This window comes from Lithobates pipiens, unplaced genomic scaffold, assembly GCF_037356315.1.
Source record: "Lithobates pipiens isolate NorthernLeopardFrog02 unplaced genomic scaffold, aLitPip1_a1.2 Scaffold_18, whole genome shotgun sequence".
NCBI lineage: Eukaryota > Metazoa > Chordata > Amphibia > Anura > Ranidae > Lithobates > Lithobates pipiens.
Window position 1 is genome coordinate 448,565,615 of NW_027507758.1, and position 23,806 is coordinate 448,589,420.

Sequence of the window (23,806 nt, forward strand, 5' to 3'; positions counted from 1 at the left end):
ACCCGAGAGACGATCGAGAGATCGGCTTCGGGTGCCGACATCGTGGGCGCGCTGGGCGGGTAAGTGTCCTTATTTTAAAAGTCAGCAGCTGCAGTATTTGTAGCTGCTGGCTTTTAAAAAAAAAAACGGCGGAACTCCCGGCGGACTCCCGCTTTAAGTTTGTATGTACAATTTTGCTAAAATGAAAATAAAAATAATTTGACAAAACAAATCTAATCAGCTTTCTGTTCATTGAAAACTGCATGTCCCAGGTCTCTGTTGTTTTAGTAAAAGATGATCTATGTGTAGTAACTCCATGGTGTACTGCCAAGTGGTTAAAAATGGACAGGATTTTGTCCCCTGGGAGAACCACCACTGGACACAAGCTATAATGTCCATCACCATGGCAACAAACTGAACTTCAGCATCAAAAAGAATTTGTGACCGGGGTCTACCCACAAATAGTAAATCGTGCATAGCTAATGTGTTTTTAGTATATCAGTAATGTGCTGTGCTATTAATAATCTTAGTTTTCAACTTACAGAGTAAAAAAAACATTTATAGTTGTCTGCACAATACTTTATACTCCTTTTACTATCTGTTTTATATTTTAGAAACTCATGGAGCGTATACAGAACCCCGAGTATTCTACTACTATGGATGTGGCCCCTGTTATATTAGCTGCTCACAGAAACAACTATGAGATCCTAACAATGCTTCTGAAACAAGATGTGTCCCTCCCAAAACCTCATGCTGTGGGCTGTGAGTGTACCCTGTGTACTGCTAAGAACAAGAAGGACAGTCTAAGGCACTCCAGGTCAGGACTGGCACATAGTTGCTGGAGCTCGGCACGTGAAAGTTTCCTTTTAGCAATTCTTACCACACTTACACTACACAACAGCATCTACAGTGCTTTCTGAGTCTTTTGAATGTGGACATTTATGTCAAAGTCGATGCGACGGTAATGTGTTCTTGGTTGTAGAGCAAAACTGTAAATTTTTTTAGGTCTATGCAAATATGTCATCTAAACTTGTAATATGCGCCAACAGTTTGTGCAGCACTTTACAAAATAATAAAATTAGACAATATAGTTACAACATAATTTAAGAGGGCAAGGATGGCCCTGCTCATGAACGCACACAATCTAAAAGGGTGGGGCAAGAAATACTAAAGGTATGTTACTTTGTAAGGTTAAGTTGTATGGAAAGTAAATATCAATTGTTGATGTGGTGATGGCGGGATAGACTCCCTCGAAGAGATGAGTTTTCAGGGATTACCTAAAAACAGACAGAATAGGAGACAGCCGTATAAGTTAGAGTAGGGTGTTCCAAAGGATAGGAGAGAAACTCCAGTCCCCAAGGTGCGCCAACAGGTCATGTTTTCAGGATTTCTCTCAGATGAGCTGTGGTAATTACTAAGGCAGTGAAACTGATCAAATCACCTGTGCAAGATAATGGAATGTCTGGAAACATGACCTGTTGGGGTGCCTTCAGGACTGGGGAGGAGACTAGAGGTAAGCATGGTATAGAGGTGACAAGGGTGCTAAACAGCAGGAGGTATTAGGAAGAGTGAAGAGAATGGTTTGGGTGATATTTTAAGATGAGGTTAGGAGAGTGGATTGGGGCAGAGTTGTGGATGGTTTTGTATGTTGTTTTTAGTATTTTTATTTTTATTTGGCGGATGATCAGAAATCAGTGGAAAGATTGGAATAGAGAAGTGGTAAGTTCTAAATAGGTGTTAAGGTGGATTTGTTTGGCAGCATTCATGATAGACTGAAGTGGGTGGGGGGTATCATTTAGAAACATTACAGAGGTAAAAGTTAAAAGATTTGGACAGTGATTGGATGCGGGCCTGAAAGGACAGGTCAAGGTTTTGAATTACATCCAGCACCATGGAAAAGGGAAGGGAAGGCTAGCTGTGTTGTTGGTCTTGATGGAGAACTCAGGGGAGCGGGCATAGATAGCTCCATCTGCTAGGATTTTAACATAGCTCTGTTCTGGTTGTGAATGTCCATCTAAGTCTAGGGTAGAACAAGTTTTAGCCTTCATGAGATTGTTGTAGCATTTTCAATGTATTATAGATTGAAGGAAGTGTGTAGGATCTGTTTTCAGCAGTGACTTATAGTGATGGAAATGTTGCTAGTAGCTCTGGGAAAAATATTGCTTCTGGAAGAAGAAAATGATGAGAGTTAAAAGTTTTTGAGTCTATTCCAATGATTGTGGAAAGATATTTTTGTTTCATTTATTTCATTGGGAATGCTTTGTGCATTAATACATTATTTATGAATTATGATTGCCTCACTAAGTCATCTGGCAACAATTTGCACTGATGGAGAAGGGCCATGACTTGAGTACTGACACCATCTAGACAGCTTTAATTTGCTACTGTTTGTTGTCATGGGGATCAGTAGTAGAAAAAATGTACAGACCCTTTTTTGATGTTCATTGTTGATCTGATTTGGTAAGGGGCTTATACAAATTTGTTTTCTGGATAGTGACCTGCTTGCTATAGGTTACAGCACAATGCTGCTTTTTTAAAGTGTTAAAATAAAATACATATATGTAAGGGAAGTTTATTTTAGAATACATTTTAATATAATATATAATATAGAGCATTGATAAAATATCCAGTAAAGGTACCCCAGTACCTAAACCCTGTCAAAAATACATCTTCAATTAAAGACTGAACCAATACAACTATAACATTTGTACATCTGCAAAATAAAGTGCATATTGCCTTCCAAAATACATTGTTTATAATATCTTTTGAAAGAAGGTTTAGGCCCCTTTCACACGGGCGGCTGTTCTGCCGCAGGAATCATGTTTATTTTTTTCTACAAAATTCAAGGCTCCAGGCACAGCGATCAGCTGCGTTTGCACAGTGCGTTTACCAGCGTTTACATGCGTTTACATGCGTTTTTATGCGGTTGCGTTTAACTGCAGTTTTTATTCCCATAGCAACCCTTTTATTTATTTATGTTTTTGTTCCCTGGAATGTACCCATGATGCATTGCAGTCCTCTATATTTAAACCTGTTTCTTTGTTCTCTGGCTGAGTGTGTGTTGGAGTTTTGCAGGAGTGGAGAGGAGTGCTGAGTTTTGTGCCAGTTTTTTTAAAAAATGAATGCAAATATGGGTAGTTTGCTTGCAATGCTCATTTTGCTGATGATGAGGATGAAGAGAAGAAGAGCGATCCAGAGTAGGCGACGTCCTCGTCGTTACTGGGTCCATCCCCTAACGTCTCAGCGCCTATCGATCGGCTACTTTGCCCTCATGTTCGGTGAGCTGAGGACTCATGGGGACAAGTTCCACAATTACACCAGGATGTCGGTGGCATGCTTCGATGAGCTGTTGGGACTTGTTAGAGGACGCCTGACCAGAACCACGACCAATATGCGAAGAAGCATTAGTCCAGAAGAACGGCTGTTACTTACGTTAAGGTAGGTTTTCCATATGTTGAACAAATGCTTAAATTCATGTACATGCAGGCTTAGGCAATATTGGCAATAGTGTGTGTGTATGTATGTATGTATATATATATATATATATATATATATATATATATATATATATATATATAGATGAATCTATAACCTAATCTATATCACAACAGCGATTTTTCGCACATTACTCCCATTACCATTATTTTTTATCCTTGAAAACTATCTATCGTGCCTTGCACAGTCAGTTTTATTTTTTGCAAATAGGAAACATCATCAAATTTCAGTAGTTTCTCATTATGTAGGTGAGCTCTGAACACAAAGGCAGAGTTTTGCATTAACAAGCAAGGTACCACCAAATAATATTTTGTACTAGACCAACCCACCACCAGGCTTCCTGTTTGGATGCCAGCACCTACTACCAGAGCCGAGGGATTTATCTTTGGGCTGCAATGTGTTAAAAGTCATCAGCTTATATAGATGCTGATGTTTATTTGTTACCATGTAGAACTCCATATGTATATTGATTTTTTTTTAAATTTTATTTATTTTACTATATTTTATATTTTCTGAATTGTTATCAATTTTGTATTGCAGATACCTTGCCACTGGTGCCAGTTTCACCTCCCTCCATCATCAATTTCTGATGGGAATTTCCACCGTATCCACCATTGTGCATGATACCTGTTACGTCATCTGGGAAGAACTGAGAACATCAGTCATGCCGGAGCCAACATCCAGTCTGTGGGAGGAAATAGCGGAGGAATTTTGGGAGAAGACCAACTTCCCAAACTGCATTGGGGCATTAGATGGGAAACACATCCGGCTCATCAAGCCTCCAAAATCCGGTTCCCGCTTTTTCAATTATAAGAAATACTTTTCTATTGTGCTTCTGGGACTCAGCGATGCAAATATGAAGTTCATCGCTGTGGATGTTGGAGCGTATGGGAGTTCTGGAGATTCGAGAATTTTCAGAAATTCCATAATGGGGCGGCGTTTTCAACATGGTGAATTTCAGGTGCCACAGTCAAGGCCTCTCCCTGGTACTACTGGACCAGATCTTCCACTTGTAGTGCTGGGAGATGAGGCATTTGCCTTAACCACGCACCTGCTAAGGCCCTATACCAGGCATGGTCTCACTGCCAGGAGGCGAATTTTTAACTATAGACTCAGCAGAGCTCGAAGAATGGTGGAGTGCGCATTTGGCATTTGCGCTGCCAAATGGCGTGTTTTGATGACAGCCATGCATCTGGAAGTTGAGCATGCCGTCAATGTGGTTCTAGCGAGTTGTGTTCTCCACAATTTTTTGAGGGGTAAGGAGATCGTGGCCACCGAAACCCCTGTTTATGAGGAACCCATAGGTCCTGTTACTGGCACTCGTCCAAGTAATCAGGCCCTACAAGTCCGTGAACATTTCACTGATTATTTTTTGAGTGAAGATGGACAGCTGCCATGGCAATTGGACTATGTATAAATTTTTAACCATTGTTGCATGTTTTTTTCATCACATATTTCAGGTTTTTGTGTCAGTTTTCACGTTTGCCTTAAATAAAGTAGTCGACAATTTTCAACAATTTAAATTGTTTTTATTTCTATCTTTTGCAATGCACAGGGCGTATTTAAAAAATTGAAAAACATTACAAAAACATTGAATGCTTGCAAGTATAGAAAAATGTTTTTTAATTACTTTGGAATATATATATATAAAATCTCCTTTTAGTTTCAAGTATTGAATTTCAAGTGCAACAGATAACGAGTCCACAAAATATCCCCCACTACCCCACAAAAAAAAAAAGGTTACAGTATTCCTGCACTGCACAGGGTGTATAAAAAAAATAGAAAAACCTTACAAAAACATTGAATGCTTGCAAGTATAGAAAAATGTTTTTTAATTACTTTGGAATATATATATATAAAATCTCCTTTTAGTTTCAAGTATTGAATTTCAAGTGCAACAGATAACGAGTCCACAAAATATCCCCCACTACCCCACAAAAAAAAAAAGGTTACAGTATTCCTGCACTGCACAGGGTGTATAAAAAAAATAGAAAAACCTTACAAAAACATTGAATGCTTGCAAGTATAGAAAAATGTTTTTTAATTCCTTTGGAATATATATATATATATATATATATATATATATATATATATATATATATATATATATATATATATAGAGATATATATAGAGAGATATATATAGAGATCTATATATATATATATATAGAGATATATATATAAAATCTCCTTTTAGTTTAAAGTATTGAATTTCAAGTGCAACAGATAACGAGTCCACAAAATATCCCCCCCTACCCCCCGTAAAAAAAAAAAAAGGTTACAGTATTCCTGAAGTGCTGTCAGGCCCCTTTCACACAGGGCAGATCAGTAATGATCCGTCCCGTGAAGATCCGCTTGGTCGGCAGGGATTGTTCCATTGTCCCCACTGAGCCGGTGGCAGACAGGGCTGTCCCGGCACACTGTGCCCTGTGAGCTCTCTGTTCTCTTCTATGGGGATCGGAAGAGCACGTACCATCTGTCCGTGTAGATCCAATCCGCTCTGCAGATGGCTAGAAAAATTGGATTTCCCTCCGTCTACAGAATCGGACAATTGCGGTGGCACCCGATATCGTCCGCCTCCGCAACAGTCCGATTCTGCAGACGGAGTAAAAACCTATTCTATCCGTCTGCAGAGCCGATCGGATGGACACAGACAGACAGTCCGTGCTCGTCCGATCACCATAGAGGAGAGTGGAGAGCTGACAGGGCGGTCCCTGCACAGTGTGCGGAGACCGCCCTGTCCGCAGCCGGCTCAGCGGGGACAACGGAGCAATCCCGCTGAGCGAGCGGATCATCACGGGGCAGATCATTACTGATCCGCCCCGTGTGAAAGGGGCCAAAGATGGGCACTGAGTGCGGTAAACAGTTCTGAAATATTTGGCTAGATGGAGAAAGTGCAAAAGATGTCGCCATGTACACTCCACTGTGTAGATGGGGTAATCTCCCACTGGGCCAAGTCTCTCAACCTAAACAATGCTAGCACCCAATCAGAAAGTTCAGGTATTGTGAGAGCAAGTGGGGCCAAGTAGCAACATGTATAAGCTTGGGACAGTGGGAGATTCTTCTGTGCGTACAGTTCAGTGTACATGGAGGAATCTGGGGTTTGTTGTAAACATTAGTTCGTGTAGGTAAAACATTAAAGTAGTGTAGGTAAAACATTAAGTAACATTACACAACAAGAAAAATACAACCGTCATATCACTGCCATAGGAATACTATAAGTTTTCATATATTGAATAATTAGGGTTACGCAGGGAAGAATGGCTTGGTTCACTGCCAACATCTATGGGTGATCCTGAATGGGAAGATGAGGGTGAAGACACTGGGTGTGGCTGCACATGCATCCTTTGGTAACCAGGATTAGACGGGTAAGATGTATACAGTGGTGGGGGTCCTACATAAGGGTTAATGGCAGATGTTGTGTCATGGCACTGCTGACTGGGCATTGGTCTACTGAAAGACCCACTAGGTGAATTAAAACCCATAGCCCATGGCTGAAATTTAGGATATGGGCGTTGCTCTTTGCAAGCGGACACAATATACGTTAAATAGGCATGTATATCACCCCTGACCTCAGTGCGCTTATCTGCAGGAATCTCCCTGATTACACAAAGCAACATTCTTAAAAACATAACATCGGGGTCTGAGATGTTGAGGAATTCATCATCTTTTGCCTGGTTTTGTGATTGGTTTCTCATTTCTTCAATGATACGGTTGAAATATTCCTCAAAAGGTGTCTCTTGTTGAGTACGTGTTCGACGGGTGGTAGTAGTAGACCGGACTCTCCTATCTGGATTTGCCTGCAATATTATAATATATAGATTATGCATCTGATACTGAGGTCACACTGAACAGCATATGATGGCTTGCACAAATATTGCAGCACCTGTTTAGAATAGATCACACACAGGTACTTGTTTTGTTGCAAAAACCTGATCTCACTGAAGACCTCCAAAGCCAGAAGAACAAGTCACACCTTGCCCAAAAAACAAGTCGTTGTTGTTTCTACAACATTTGTGCCAACACCAGCTGCCTTTTCAAAATGTAACGTCTTTTGTGGACAGAAATTGTGACATTTTTAAAATACATACCGCAGGTTCTTGAGTGGATGGATGATATTCTTGGGATGACACTGTTTCTGTGGTTTCTTGACTGGTGTCAGCGTCTCCTGATGGTGATGGCGACGAACTTTCGCGCCTTGCGCTTGCTCTCACAGGGACACTTGACACAGTTCTAGGTAACAATAAAGATTACACGTTTAAAAAAAAAGTGAACATGAATATGCCAAATCGCTAAGTAAAATAAATGGATATACTTACGTGCGCATCTCAGTGGTGCGCCTCAAAAAAGACAAAGCCTCTGCATGGGGGTTAGGCCTGCGACGAGTTGAGGGTGCTCCGCTTCTCTCCGCAGCCTTCTCTTCGTTGACTTCTTTTTTGTAACGGTCGCGCAGGGACCTCCAACGTGTATAAACCTCCTTTCCTGCAATATATAAAAAAACATACAATGGCCTGGTCATTAGGGGGTAAAATCTTTACTAGGATGCATGTGTACCCTGCTGCATAGACACAACAAACCTTGCACTCACCTCGGTTATCCTGTTCAGTTGCAGACATCTCGTCCCAGTTCGGTGTGACATATTTGTAGACTTCTTCCCACTTTGCTCTCTTCAGCACTCGGTCTGCATATCCTGGGCATTCTGAGTCCCATAACTCTGGTCGGGCTTGCACCAGTGCGATGATGGCCTCGTGTGAGATGTCTCTTGCCGCCATGCTGTCTTCTCCCCTTTCATCCCTCTCAACTTCCTGTGTCATTTCCCAGGTACACCTGCTGTATAGGATGTGCTTCCGGGTTTTTTTTTTCTTCTTTCACGCTGCTGGCCGCAATTGACACAAAAGACTGCGATTACCTGCGGTTATGTGCTTATAGCTGCGCTACATCGCACCTGGACGCATACAATTCTATTTTTTCTATTCGCACCGAACCGCATGTAACGAAATCGCCGCTAAACGCTGTGTGTGAATGGGGCCATAGGAAAGCATTGTGTGCTTTTAGCTGCGGTAGAAATGAAGAAAATCCGCAGCTAAAAGCACCATTCTATCCGCCCGTGTGAAAGGGGCCTTAATCTAAGGTAATAGAAGTATCATTTAAAAAGATAAATAAACGCAAAACCAAAAATGTAATATATTGCAACATACGGGTCATTTGATGTGGCTGTGTTAGTTTTCACTTTGGTTATTGATCTTGCCAGAAATGCAGTGTCTTAGGCAGACATATCTGAAGACCAAAATGAAAAAACAAAAATAGACAGGACTCCTTAAACACGGTTCAAAACAGAGGCGTTAGCCCTTGTACACACGGCCGGAGATTCCGACGGAATGTGTCCTATCGGACCGTTTTGTCGGATATTCCGACTGTGTGTGGTCTCCATCGGACTGTTTATCTGAATATCCGACAGACCAACTTTTCCAACTTGCCGGTAAAATTTTCAGACAAAATGCTCCGATCGGACATACTCCGATCATGTGTAGCCTACTCCGACCAACAAAGTGCCACGCATGCTCAGATCAAATTCCTAGACCAAAGCTATTGGCTACTAGCCTGAACGTAGTCCCGTCGTAACGAAATAACGTCATCACATTATGTACAATCGGATTTTCCGACAACTTTGTCTGACCGTGTGTATGCAACATCACTTCCGGACCTCTTCCGGAATTAATCAGTCGGAATTACTCAGACGGATTTGGTTGTTGGAATCTCCGACCGTGTGTACGGGGGCTAAGATGCATAGTGGTTAAGGAGTGCTGGCTATTTCTTGGATTCATACAGTGCCATCATTAACCTTGCACCCTTCTACACTGACTTTGGGTGACACTGCTGGACAGGATCTTGAATATTTGAAGTCCAGTCTGGGTAGAAACTATGGTTCTCACCATAGATATAGAGGAGGAGTGAACATAGATAGGCACAGGAAGTTTATTATACACAGGATTGCTAAGTGAAAATAAAGGAAAGAAGCCTGAAAAAATAAAACTAATGCAGCCACTGCAGGTAAGGACTCATAAGTGTCAATATATTAAAATTTTGCCTTTGGGTTTAGATGTTTCAAGGTGGTGGTATGGTAAAAGGATGCATAATATACAATTGTATTCTAAAACAAGCATGATTTCTTTAAGGTTTCGACTTGATATTTATCGATGCTTGGCCAGCCCATCTTTGATTATGCTAACAGAAGAAGATCCTATATTGCGGGCATTTGAACTCAGCGCAGACTTAAAGGAGCTTAGTCTTGTAGAAGTGGAATTTAGGTAAGAAAAGTCTTAGGCTATGTTATTGTTAAATCATTGTAGAATTGTAGTCATTCTGTTGTTGTGGATTAAAATTATTATGCCCCATACGCACGATTTTGAAATTCTATCAGAAAAAACTTGGATGGTTTTTTCGACGGATTTCTGCTCAAGCTTGGCTTGCATACACGCGGTCACACAAAAGTTCTCTGAACTTTCGACCGTCAAGAACTCGGCGACGTACAACACTACGAAGAGCCGAGAAAATTAAGTTCAATGCTTCCAAGCATGCGTCGAATTGTTTCAGAGCATGCGTGATTTTTTGCGCGTCTGAATTGCATACAGATGAACGCATTTTCGGATAGAAACTTTTTCCGAACCGCTCTAAATCTTTTGCTGACTGGAATTCTGCCAGCAAAAGTCCGATGGAGCATACACACGGTCGGAATTTCTGACCAAAAGCTCACATCCGACTTTTGCTGGCAGAATTCCTGATCGTGTGTATGGGGCATTAGTGTTTAATTTGTATTGTTCATGAAGCTGTAGTGTTTCAAACATTTAAAAATAATCATTGAACTATACAAGTAGTATTAGCTGCTTGGAAATATGTACACATGAGCCAACGCGCTTGTAGACTTTTTGGAAACTGTGAATTTGCAATGCATGTCAATTTGTGGCACACATCATTTTGTTATGATACTGCAAAACCTTCCTATCATCCCTAGCATCCTGATTCAAGACAGTGGGGGTTATTTACGAAAGGCAAATCCACTTTGCACTGCAAGTGCACTTGGAAATGCAGTCACTATAAATCCAAGGGGTAGATCTGAAAATAGTGGAAGCTCTGCTGATTTTATCATCCAATCATGTGCAAGCTAAAATGATGTTTTTATATTTTCCTTGCATTTTCACCCTCGGACCTACAGTGACTTTGCGTCCAATTGAACTTTCAAGTGCACTTGCAGTGCAAAGTGTATTTTCCTTTAGTAAATAACCCCCAGTGAGTTTTTGCTGCCTCTAGCAGCCAATCAGTAGGGGTGAAAAGAATTGTCTCTCTTCCATATAAGAAATGTAACAGAATATCAGTCATTGTTGTGAGGAGGGAAAGGCATTGCATAATAAAGTTTCTGCTAACACTGGCTTTCAGCAATCAGCATCATATAAGAGCTAGGCATTAGGCAACAATTTCACTCTCTATAGTAGGGTTTCTCAACCTTTTCAACACAAAGGAACCCTTGAAATAACTTTTCAATCTCAGGGAACCCCTGCTAAAAATTACTATATCTACAACTCATTATATATTAGTGTGATGGTCAGTGGGTAGAATGCTCCTTACATGTGTGGTGATTGGGAAGAATTACCCCCTTAGAGATAGATAAAAATATCAGTGGTGTCAGTGGGAACTTAACTGAGAGGCAGAAATTGCTCATTGCTCAAGGAACCCCTAACAACCTCTGGAGGAACCCAAGGGTTCCATTGAACCCTGGTTGAGAAACCCTGCTCTATATTGTCAAACTTCCAATGGAAACTGCCCACCTTCATTTTATTGTAATTGTTGGAAATTTTGACCCATTTTGTTGAATTTGTTTATACCAACAAATACAGCTAAAGTATTCTACTTCTCAGACTAGTCACCACAGTACTTTCATTTTAGCCATTTGCCAAGTTGCTAACAAAGAAGACTGCCAGCCTCTGTATTGTACTTTTTAAGAACATTTACATTTTTTTGTGCTGACCTTTTTAAATCTGGGATGAGTATTGCCAACCAGCATACTATGTACTTTTTTGGCTCCTTTGCAAAGTTGCTGTGGTACACATCTCCCTCCCAGCTGCCAAAACACAATAGCCATATGTAGAAAAGCAATCCTATACTTATAAGGAAATAATACATACATACATACATAAAAGTATTTTATCCTCCAGTCTTCATCTTTACGTCCTACTTTTATTGTGTAGAATGATAAATAGGATGATGAGGTGGTGGTCAGAATGGATGAACCAACTCAGGGGGAAAAAAGAGGGTAATAAAAGATTATACACCTAACTAATCTATCTGTTTTTAATGTATAATATATATATAAATTATATGATGTTATATATAGGGTTTTTTTTTTTCAGATAATAAGTACAATCACTCACATTTGACCCTGCCAACTCCCCGCATCCTTTCCCTGTTCTGAAGTTGAGAGAAGTAAAGCGGTGGGTGCAGCGAGCCACATCAAATGCTGGGTATGGTCAGGACTCAGAACTGTGCAGAGGGTGCATGGTTCAGGAATGCATAGAGCACAGAGCTCATGAGTGCATATCCCTTAGGACACAGGGCTCAGGAGTACATATTGCACAATGAGCAGTGCTTCTACCTCCACTCCACAATATGCTTAATAGCATGCACCGGTGCTCCAGGTGAAGGCTGCTGTAAGCCCAACACATGAACAATACTATAGAAAAGCCTGCATCCTGGTACAATCCACAAATAGTTATGCTTTATACATGGGAACAGAACATGAAGGCCACACAGAAGGCCAACACATTTTGACTACATAGCCTTAGTCATGGCTAACCAATTCATGTATAGCCATGACTAAGCCCTAGTGGCCCAAACGTGTTGGCCTTCTGTGTGGATTTCATATACTGTTCACCATGAATAAAGGAAATCTTTTTGTGGATTATACTGAGGTACTGGCTTTTCTATAAGATCGGGCATATTGCGCAGGGTTCAGAAGTCCACCATGCACATGGTGCAGGTTTCAAAAGTGCATATCACACATGTTTTAGGAGTGCGTATTGTGCAGTGCTCAGGAGTGCATATTGAATAGGGCTCAGGTGTGCATTATGTGCAGTGTTCAGGCGTGTGCCTATCACTCAGGACTCAAGAGTACACATTGCACAGGGTGTAAGGTTCAAGAGTGTGTATCACACAGGGTGCAGGGTTCAGGAGTGTGTATTGCACAAGTGCAGGGCTTAGAAATGCATATTCCACAGGGTGTAGAGCTCAGGAGTGCATATTATGCAGGAAACAGCACTCAGGTATGCATTTTGCACAGGGTGCAAGGCCCAGGAATGTGTATTGTGCAGGATACAGGGCTCAGGTGTGCATTTTGTATAAGGCACAGTGCTCAGGAGTGTGTATTGTGCAGTGCTCAGGAGTGTGTATTGTGCAGAAAACAGGACTCAGGTGTGCATTTCATACAGAGCGCAGGGCTCCACCGTGTGTATTGTGCACGGCTCAGGAGTACGTATTGTGCAGGGCTCATGGCTCAGGATTGTGTATCACACAGGGCACAGGTATCAGGAGTTCTTATTGCAGAGGGCGCAGTGTTCAGTAGTGTGTGTTTTATGCAGTGCTCAGAAGTGCATATCACACATGGCCCCCCAATTTGTCTGCAAAATACACAGAAGGCTGGCCAGAAACCACTACCCTCCCAAAATCCATTAAAACCCCATTTTGTTGAAATCTGCAATTCCCTTTAAATAAATTCTCCAACAAAGTACATTTTGGGTCCAATCAGCTAAAAATATAGGCAGAGAGAATTTGGATTGTTTTGCTCAACTCTCATTAATCAGTTTGCTTATGGAGAAATCACACAATTCTAAGTAATTGTGTACATGTTTAATTTTAGACAATCGAATATATAAGGACCATAAACTGCATGTGCAAGTTAAAAAAAACAACAGCACCAGAAGTAAACTAAATGCCATGCAAAATTTGAGATACACTGTGTGATTTATGTTGGTTTTGTGAATTTTGCCTTATTTTGGTAAAATAATTGGTTGTGTACTACATTCAGTACACCAAAGTACCTTCAACTGATCTGAGCACTGTAAACTGAAATCTAATGCGCGTACACACGACCGGACATTCTGGCAGACTAGGTCCGACGGTCTTCCCGACTGACTTTTCAGTGGAGTTCCGACGGACTTTCCGAACGAATGGACTTGGCCACACACAATCACACCAAAGTCCGACGGATTTGAACGTGATGACGTATGACCGGACTAGAATAAGGAAGTTCATAGCCAGGAGCCAATAGCTGCCCTACCGTCGGTTTTCGTCCATCAGACTAGCATACAGACGAACTGATTTTTCGACCGGACTTAAGTCTGTCGGAAAGATTTGAAACAAGTTCTAAATCTAAAGTCCGTCTGATTTTTCGACAGCAAAGGTCCGATGAAGCACATACACGGTCGAATTGTCTGACGGATTCGTCAGACCTTTGCTGTCAAAAAGTCCGGCCGTCTGTACACAGCATTAAAGACTGGTATAATTCGGTGCATTTTGGAAATCTTCATTACTTTCCACACTGTCATTTTGAACAAGCCTGTTTGTGTTATGCCGCGTACACAGGATCAGACTATCCAGCGGACTTAGGCCGCGTACACACGCGCGGACTGTTCGCCCAACTTTGTCCGTCCAACAGTTTCGGCAAACAGTCCGCTCAAACTTAGCATGGACGGACATGGCCACACACGACGGACGAACAGTTTGCTGAAACCGTGCGCGATGACGTGAACGGCACGTACGACGGGACGAAAAATACGACGTCCTATACACTGCATTATAGCTTTCGGCGTGAAAATCCTTTCTGAGCATGCGCGCAACTTTGTTTGACGAACAAGCCTACACACGGGCGGACTGTTCGCTCAAACAAGGTTTCAGCGGACAGTTTTTCGGAAATTCCGAAAAACCTTGTCCGTCCAACTGTCCGCTGAAACTGTCCGCTGAAAGCCCACACACGAGCGGACTGTCCGCCCAAACACTGTTCAGCGGACAAAGTTGGGCGAACAGTCCGCCCGTGTGTACGCGGCCTTAGTCTGGCAGACAAACCGCCGGAAAGTCCGCCAAATTTCCGAACGAGCGGACCTGCCCACACACCGGACTTTTCCGGTGGACTAGGTCCGGCGGACTATCCGGCGTACTTTTGAAATAAACGGACTTGCCCACACACGGTAGGAAAGTCCGTTCATTTTGAACGCGGCTCCAGGTAGCCGGGACTAGCGAAGGAAGTCAATGTCGCCACCTTCGGTGGCGAGATTGACACGTCGCTGGCCCCGTCACCTGGTATGGACTTAAAGGGGAAGCCCTACGCTGAAAAAACGGCGTGGGGATCCCCCCAGGCCCATATCAGACCCTTATTGGAGCACGCTACCCGCCCGTTCAGGAAAGGGGGTGGGGACGAGTGAGCGCTCTCCCTCCTGGGCCATACCAGGCCATCAACATGGGGGGCGCCTTCAACATGGGGGTGCTTTGGGGAAGGGGGCCGCGCGGCCCCCCCACCCCAAAGCACCTTGTCCCTATGTTGAAGAGGACAAGGGCCTCTTCCCGACAACCCTGGCCGTTGGTTGTTGGGATCTGCGGGCGGGGGGCTTATCGGAATCCAGGAGCCCCCTTTAATACGGGGGCCCCCGGATACCGGCCCCCCACCCTATGTGAATGAGTATGGGGTACAATGTACCCCTACCCATTCACCTGTGAAAAAAATGTAAATAAAACACAACACACAAGGGTTAAAAATAAATAATTGCACAGCTCCGGGGGTCTTCTTATTATTAAAGGGGGCTCCCGGATTCCGATAAGCCCCTCTCCCACAGACCCAGACAACCAACTGCCAGGATTGTCGAGAAGAGGCCCTTGTCCTCATCAACATGGGGACAAGGTGCTTTGGGGTGGGGGGGCCGCGGCCTGGTATGGCTCGGGGGGGCGCTCGCTCGTCCCCACCCCCTTTCCTGACCGACCGGGTAGCGTGCTCGGATAAGGGTCTGATATGGACCTAGGGGGGGACCCCCATGCCGTTTTTTCATCATAGGGCTTCCCCTTTAAGTCCATACCAGGTGACGGGGCCAGTGACGTGTCAATCTTGCCACCGAAGGTGGCGACATTGACTTCCTTCGCTAGTCCCGTCTACCTGGAGCCGCGCTCAAAATGAATGGTCTTTTCTCCGTGCGGGAAAGTGCGTTCATTTCAAAAGTACGGCGGACTAGCACACACACACACGGCCGTATTGTCCGCCGAAATGCGAGTCCGGCGGACAGTTTTTGAGTCAAAACTACTTTCTAAGTCCGCCGGACTTTTGGGTAAAAAAAGTCTGCTGGAGCCCACACACGGGCAGACTTTTCCGCCAGATAGTTTGATCGCGTGTACGCGGCATTAGACTAAAAAGAGCTATAGAAATGGTCAAAGAATGGTTAGGAAAAGGGCAGGGGAAATGGACAGGGATAGAAGGTACATTGATCACAATTTTCTGTAAGAAAGAAAAAAAGGAGAAGGTATCATATTATACTAAGCTGTACTTTTCAGGAATGATTATGAAGAGCTTGCTCAGAAGTGTAAGACTTTTGCAAAGGACTTGCTGGCTCAGGCTAGGAACTCGCGGGAACTCGAAGTGATCTTAAATCATCAGTCTAGTGATGAACCGCTGGACAAAAGAGGACTTCTAGAGGAGCGCATGAATCTGAGCCGACTAAAGCTGGCAATCAAGTACAACCAGAAAGAGGTAGGTTTATAATCATTGTAAACAGTTCATTATAAAATAAGATGTTGATAAAAGTGCAAATAATTTCTTAAAGTAGATCTAAACCCTACCTTAAGTTTGCAAAAGCAATGCATGATAAAAAAAAAACTGCCTTTTTTTTTTTACTGTTTCACCGTTTTCACCCTTTTTTGTATCTCTGTCCCCTAATCTCTTTCATCCACTTTCAGACATTTCCTGTCTATATGCACTTGCTCCAGCTTCAACTGCCCATCATTGTTCTTGGTTGGCTTCCTGATCTTGATATTGGTAGCCATGCCTGTGCGATGTTTCTGTGGTTTTCAGTAGGGGCGCTAGTGACATTTACTAAAATGGGTGCACATAGATATCTGATGCAACTCTGCCTATTACCCAATCAGCTTCCAGGTTTTACTGTCAAAGCTTAAGCTTAAGTTAGAAGCTGATTGGTTACTATGCACAGCTGCACCAGCTTCTATGTACATCAGGTTTAATAAATCCACACAAGTGTGGCAGCTCAAGTGTACAACTGGGAGTCAGTTGTCATCCTTTAACAGGAAATGCCTGAACAAGGACCTTCATGGCAGGATCACCAGTTATTTTATTTTAAGCTGCAAATTTTAAGATTGAAAATAAGTTATGAAATTACATTAACCACTTGGCGACCACCTCTTGAAGCTTTACTGCTACAGTGTGACTCGGCTGTGCAGGATCATGTAACTATACATGTTTTGAATTTCCAGATAGGGGCGTGCGTGTGCCACGCTGGCTGTGTTGTCATTCACTACAGCACAAACTGATCAGCGGATCCCAGCCATTGATTTATGGCCGGAACCCGCTGATTGGCGGAGCAAATGACAGAAGAGAGCCCTGTATTGGTAAACAACATGGTTTCTCTACAGACAGCAGTAATGTGCTGTTTTTTTCCCACTGCAAAACAGTTAGTAAAAATTGGCACATTGCTTAGTAAAAACACAATACACACTGTAAGCATTATTAGGCACACAGTTAATCTTTTGGAGGCGGCGACATTGACCTCCTGCGCTAGTCCCGGCTGCCTGGAGTGCTTTCAAAATCAACTGACTTTTCTCTGTGTGAGCAAGTCCGTTCATTTCAAAAGTTCGGCGGACTAGCGCACACACAGGCGGATTGTCCGGTGGACTCTGGTCCGCCGGACCAAGTCCGCCAGATAGTCTGATCGTGTGTACGCGGCATTAGTGTCAGATTGCTCGCAGTCCCTTTATAAGTCGCTGATCACAGACATTACTAGATAAGAAAAATATATCCAATACATAAATTATCATTTGTAGGCACAATAACTTTCATGCAAACCAATCAATTTACAATTTTTGGGATTTTTTTTTTTTTTTGTTATAAAAGACATGTTAATAAGTACATATTTTGAGTTGTTTTTGTAACATATCTATAAGTACTTTTTGATTTAAACTTTACATTTTTCTGTACTAGTATGCTCTATAGTTTGGTTACTGCATTTTATATGCAGATACAAAAACTCCATCTAGTGGCTATCTGTATATCAGATATTTTGAATATAGATTTTGCTTAAAGCGGACCTTCAGTCATTTTTTCAACTTTCCATCTATTAAATCTTCTGCCCTTGTTGTTTTAACTTTGGATAGTAAAACATTTTTTTTCTGCCAGTCAATACCTTATACAGACCACTTCCTGATCTTGTCTGGTAAAAAGCCTAGGCTTATGACATCATGCACAGCTCTCTCTCTCACTCTCCTGAGAGTTTGCCAGGAAGGGAGGGGGGTGAGGCATAAGAGGGCCAATGAGAGCTGCAGGGTTGCAGAACTGGAGGTGTGCCTCTGTGTAAACTCCAGGAAGTGTTTCAGTTTCAGCTGCCCACAGTTAAAATGCCTGCAGCCAGACTCAGTGGAGGGAGATTTCTGCAGCATATTTGGCAAGTACAAAATCACAGTATGTATAAAATAACATGCAAAGTTGTTGGAGGGCAGCTTCAGAATGCCAAATATGTTTTTATTACAAATTAAGTGAGCAGACGGCAGTTCCTCTTTAAAGTGTATGGCAGCAAAAAAAAACATATGCAGTACATCTCTGCAATACATGCACATTGCTTTCCCTTTGAAGGCCCTACAAGTACACAAAAATACTTATTGATTTTGCCAGAAATGCACTTCCAGTTTCCTCTTGTGGGCTGACAACACACAGCATTTAGTAGACTGCAAGAAATGGCATCAGCCCTAACTGATATGGAATGAGCATGTAACAAATAAAGTCAAACTGCAGTCAGAACTCCTGAATTATATGATTTCTTTGTGTCAGTGTCTAGGTAAGTGTTGACATTTCAGTCAGACAACAACATTTTCAGAGGGAAAAGCCCTTCATGACTGCCCAAAAATTCCCCTACCACTGATTTCATTGAATGATTGCTTTGGCTCAGTTAATATTTTAAAAACTCTGTTGTTTTCAATAAAGCCAAACCTGACCCTTATGCCTAGTACACACGGGCCAAATGAGATATTGGCTGGTGTAATAAAAAACTACCAACATTCGGCTTGTGTGTATGGCAGTCAGGACCGTTTTAAGGCAGGGCAAAAGGGGCAGCTGCCCTGGGCCCCATCATTGTTGTGAGGCCCAAAGCAGCTGCCTCTTGCTTGCCAAATGTATATACCTTTAAGTCTATTTCTCTTTTTTTTTCAGTTTGTATCCCAGTCAAACTGTCAGCAGTTCCTCAACACTGTCTGGTTTGGGCAAATGGCAGGCTATAGGCGAAAACACACGTGCAAGAAGATACTGATTGTCCTCACTGTGGTCATATGCTGGCCAATTCTGTCCCTGTGCTATCTCCTTGCCCCAAAGTCACAAGTTGGACGTATGATCCACACACCTTTCATGAAATTTATCATACATGGAGCCTCTTACTTCACGTTCCTGCTGCTTCTTAACCTGTATTCCTTAGTCTACAATGAGGACAAAAAGAACACAATGGGACCAGCTTTAGAGAGAATTGACTATCTGCTCATCATATGGCTCATTGGTAAGTAGAGTATGGACATTAGTAGATTATTGAAATTATTTTGTTGGTGTAGAAACTAAGACATCAATTAAAATAGAACTAGAACTATAGGCAAAACATTTTTTTCAATTTTGGATAGAGGTATGCCCCGTACACACGAGCGGACTTTTCGACATCCAAACTCCGACGGACTGAGTCCGTCAGACTATCCGATCGTGTGTGGGCTGCAACGGACTTTAGCTTCGCTAAAGTCTGACGGACTTTAGAAATGAAGCATGCTTCAAATTTTCCCGACGGAACTCCGCCGGACCCGGTCCCCTTCGAAAAATTCGCTCGTGTGTGTGCTACTCCGACGGACTAAAACCGACGCTAGGGCAGCTATTGGCTACTGTCTATGAACTTCCTACGTCGAATCCAGTCGTACGTCATCACGTTCGACTCCGTCGGAGTTTGGTGTGATGGTGTGTGGTCAAGTCCGTTCGGTCGAAAAGTCCGCCAGAACTCCGTCGGAACTCCGGCGGAACTCCTTTGGAGGTCTGTCAGACTTAATCCCTCTCGTGTGTACGGGGCATAAGGGAGAGTTGTAACTGCTGTCAGTTTATTTTGCCATCTATGTCCCATAGTCACAACAGGAGGTAAGAGGAAATCCCTCCAAAGAGAATCCCAGGGGGTCACCAGGGTCACCAAAAGGAGTGTCCTCATTGGAAGTTTTCCCTTCTGTTACTGTTTTGTGTTAACCCAATATTTGTGATTTTCTTGATGTTTTCAGTGCTAATGGCAAACCGGACAAAAATAGTAGGTGTATGTCCCTAATGGGGGTACAAACAGCAATAAAATTGACAGGTGTTCTAAACCCTTCCCACTCTATCCAAAAACATGATTTGCCTTTAGTTACACCTTAAGGCCTGATTATATGAGTTTATGCCCTCTAAGATCTATAAAATGACTGTTCCTGGTGTTTGAAAAATATAAATTGGACATGTAAATTTTGTGCTTTGGACTTTATGGCTTTGATCTCAGAAAGATTTTCGAGTAATAGTATCCAGAAGTAATATTGTGATAAATCCATGAGAATGTGTGTGTGTGTGTGTGTGTATATATATATATATATATATATATATATATATATATATATATTCATAGATAGCTTTTCATTCATAGAGACTATAGTACGGCTTCTATGAGTAGAGGAGCTGAGCGGAAACGGCTGGCATAGCTGCTAGATGGTAAGTGCGATGGACAGATGGGGGGGGGGGGGGGGGGGGTGGTGTGGATGGGTGCCTTGTTTGCCCCCCCCCCCCCAAATATACAGGACCAACAGCCACTGGTTGGCATTCTTGATGAGTGCCTGTCACAACTCCCTCAGCTCTGTTAACCCCCACATCACCAGAGGATTACAGCAGTGGGGGTAGGGGGGTCAGTAGAAAGGTTTTTACTAAACCAGGAGTCAGCAGCACAAGGGACACATCACACTGATAGTGAGTGATGTCAGTTGTGCTGATTTAATTTTTATTTTTTTTCATTTTTCATCACATAGGCTTTAAATTGATCTGAAATGTCAGCAATCTGCACCTGCCTACAATTATTTTAGCTGATTTGCACTACAAAAATAGCATCTGAATAGTTTCTACTGACATACACTGATATCTTCCACTTTTCTAAATTACTAATCCATATTTCTAAATTACAAATCTGCTTTTCTTCATTAAACAGCACTTATGCAGCCAATAAATTAGAGATTGACACAGGGGCGGATCCAGAGTCTAGTCTCGGGAGGGGCACTGCCAGAAAATAAGGCTGCTTTCACACTGGGGTGGGCGGGCGACGGCGGTAAAGGCCGCGAACGAGACGGTTTTATCTCATTTATTTCTACTGAGACACACAGCCGCTATATCCCAATATGACATGTTGGTGCGGGTCCTTGAATAAACCCTGCATGCATTCTGGGATCCGCACGCATGACATACTGGGATATAGCGGCTGTGTGTCTCAGTATAAATAAATGGGATGCATGTAACACTTTATGCATCCCCAAGCCAGTAAAAGACAGCCCTGCATGTCAGACGCATGTCTGCCTGTGTGAATGAAGCATAAAGATACGGATTTCTGTCATTCTATATCATCATTATCATCATGATAATCACACAATACAGGTGCTGTGGCTCAACGCACCTGTGCTGTGTGATTATCATGATGATAATGATGATGATTGGTAATTGTAATATGACACATGGAGGGGGTTAATGTACTCACTGATGTATTACTGACCAGTGGCAATTAATTAACCCCTTTGTGCTGCATTAGTGGCACTAGTGGCAGTGTTTATAAACCCCTTCATGCTGTAGCATAAAAGGGGTTAATTAACATTGATGGTGCCACTGTCATTAATGCAGCACAAAGGGGTTAATTGTCACTGATCACAAATACATGAGTGAGTACATTAACCCCCTCCATGTGCCATATTACAATTACCAGTGTAAATTATTTCACCCCCCTCACCCCCAAAGCATTCACCACTTCACCTGTAAGACAAGGTGTTAACTAATTAACATAGCAATGCCTGCCGTAGCTAATTAACATAACCAGCCGGGACTAGGTAGCTCCTGTCGGGTAGAGCAGCGGTCATCAACCCTGTCCTCAGGGCCCACTAACAGGCCAGGTTTGCAAGATAACGGAAATACATCACAGGTGATATCATTTGCTGCTCAGTGATTGCAGTATTCTAGTCTGGATCTCCCCAATGTAATACATAAAACCTGGCCTGTTAGTGGGCCCCGAGGACAGGGTTGAGGACCACTGGGGTAGAGATCACTCCGCCTGACAGGGAAGTGAAGTGACACTCGTGCCGCTCTGCTGCAACTCTGCCAGCATGTAGCAGCAGCCTGTGTCACATCAATTCCAGACCCCCATAGTGACCCACTGGCCCCCTCTAAATAAACTGATGGAAGCCAGGGGAGGCAGCAATAAAGTCCCAGCTGCATTTAGATGCCTCATGCAAATCTGGTGAGGTGGCGGAGGGAGAAAGCCTTGGAGTAAGTTCTATTTTCTGGGAGGGGGCAATTGTCCCGTTGCCCCCCCCCTGGATCCGCCCCTGGATTGACAGATAATATCCAACACCCCTTTTCTTGATCGAAGTACAATGCACTTATCAAGGTTGCTTCATGGGTGCAAGTTTAGATTACAAATAAAAAAAAAAACTTTTAATGGAACTCTTGTGAAGTTAGAGAAATGGAAGATGCACAACCCAGGACTGTCATTCTTAGCTTTCCTTCAATTGGAACTGCAGGAATTTTTTTATTTTATTTCGAATACAGTGGGGGAGGGTTAGGCCTGATTCACACCTAGGTATTTTTTGTGCTTTTTGCATCTTGCAGATTTGCACTACAGTCCATTTAACATGGTTTTCTATGGAACAGGTTCTCTGTAGTTCAAATTTGTAAATTGCAAAAAGCACTGAAAATGCATAGGTGTGAATCAGGCCTTAGACCATCTGTCTGATTTTTTTCTTTGCCATTTGTGTCTCATTGGGGGGATTTACCTTCACTTCTTGTTCCAGTGACAAAACAGGAAGTGCAAGGAAATCCCTGAAAATTAGGGGAATCCATTAACCACACCCACCCTCCCTCCCAGAACTAGTGTCCCCATTGGACGATTCTCCCTCTATAACTATTCTGGGGACAACCTAAAATTTGGGATCTTCTTTTAATTTCACTATTGATAATAATGGTAAACAGGACAAATAGAGAGGGAGAAACTCCCTAACAGGGACACAGACAGCAATAAAAACCAACAGGGGCTCCAAACCCTATCCACTCTATCCAAAAAAAAAAAAAGTTTTGTTTTCAGTTATACTTTCACTGTTCTTGACCATTGTATAGGGAAACTTGATATGTTCCTGTTTGTTAAAGGTCAATTACTTTTTTTAAAGTGATTGCAAATGTGGACCTTGTAAAACAACCAATTCCGTTTTAAATAGAAATGAAAGGTAAAACATTTGTGTATAGATATAAAAAAAATGATAAATACCTTTTTTGTCCCTTTTTTTTAGAAGTGATCACATTCCCTCTGCTCCCTCTGTTCTCAGCTGCATAAGAGCTGGGAGAGGAGAAGCAACAGCATACTGAAATTTCCAGTGAATGGCTGAGCGGGGGTGGGGGGGGGTGGAGATGGCAAGAGAACAGGCTGAGTTCTCAGCATAGCAAGGGAGCTGACCACGCTGTTTTCTCTTGATTAGTGTGGTCAGTTTTTATTATGAAAGCAGGGGGACTGACAGGATCACTAGGGATTTCACACAAAGGAAGCAATACAAAGGGAGCAGGATTATTTTTCATACAAGTACATGGTACAGCAGCCACATAAGCAGAATATGAAATACTGGGGTAACAAACACTTTAAGTAGTAAAGCAAGGATAAGTTTTATAGAACCAGAGTATTGACCTTTAAAAACATTCTCTTTGATCCCTTTTATAGGGCACATACGTTTCTGTGTACCATGTAGGAAATGGTGTTTATATTTTATGTGGCAGTCCCCCTCTCTTCTACTTCAGAACTATCAA

General features: G+C 42.6%; 2 protein-coding genes across 5 annotated transcripts in view; one reads left to right on the forward strand and one right to left on the reverse strand.

The window, feature by feature from the left end:
- The window catches only part of TRPC1 (transient receptor potential cation channel subfamily C member 1), a 149,709-nt gene that overhangs the window by 46,113 nt on the left and 79,790 nt on the right, over positions 1 to 23,806 (forward strand). For 3 of the 4 annotated variants that reach the window (XM_077488219.1, XM_077488220.1, XM_077488221.1), the window contains 4 exons: positions 594 to 796; positions 9,651 to 9,782; positions 16,057 to 16,252; positions 18,935 to 19,271. In XM_077488219.1, coding sequence (XP_077344345.1) covers positions 594 to 796; positions 9,651 to 9,782; positions 16,057 to 16,252; positions 18,935 to 19,271 — 868 coding nt within the window. The remainder of the gene's footprint in view (positions 1 to 593; positions 797 to 9,650; positions 9,783 to 16,056; positions 16,253 to 18,934; positions 19,272 to 23,806) is intronic. The other variant, XM_077488222.1, reaches the window with a different exon arrangement.
- LOC143988554 (uncharacterized) lies at positions 5,081 to 8,599 on the reverse strand. The gene is made up of 4 exons (XM_077488223.1): positions 8,063 to 8,599; positions 7,794 to 7,956; positions 7,566 to 7,707; positions 5,081 to 7,274 (listed from the first exon to the last, which is right to left on the reverse strand). The coding sequence occupies exons 1-4, from the start codon at positions 8,286 to 8,288 to the stop codon at positions 6,690 to 6,692; spliced, it is 1,116 nt and encodes a 371-aa protein (XP_077344349.1). The 5' UTR covers positions 8,289 to 8,599; the 3' UTR covers positions 5,081 to 6,689.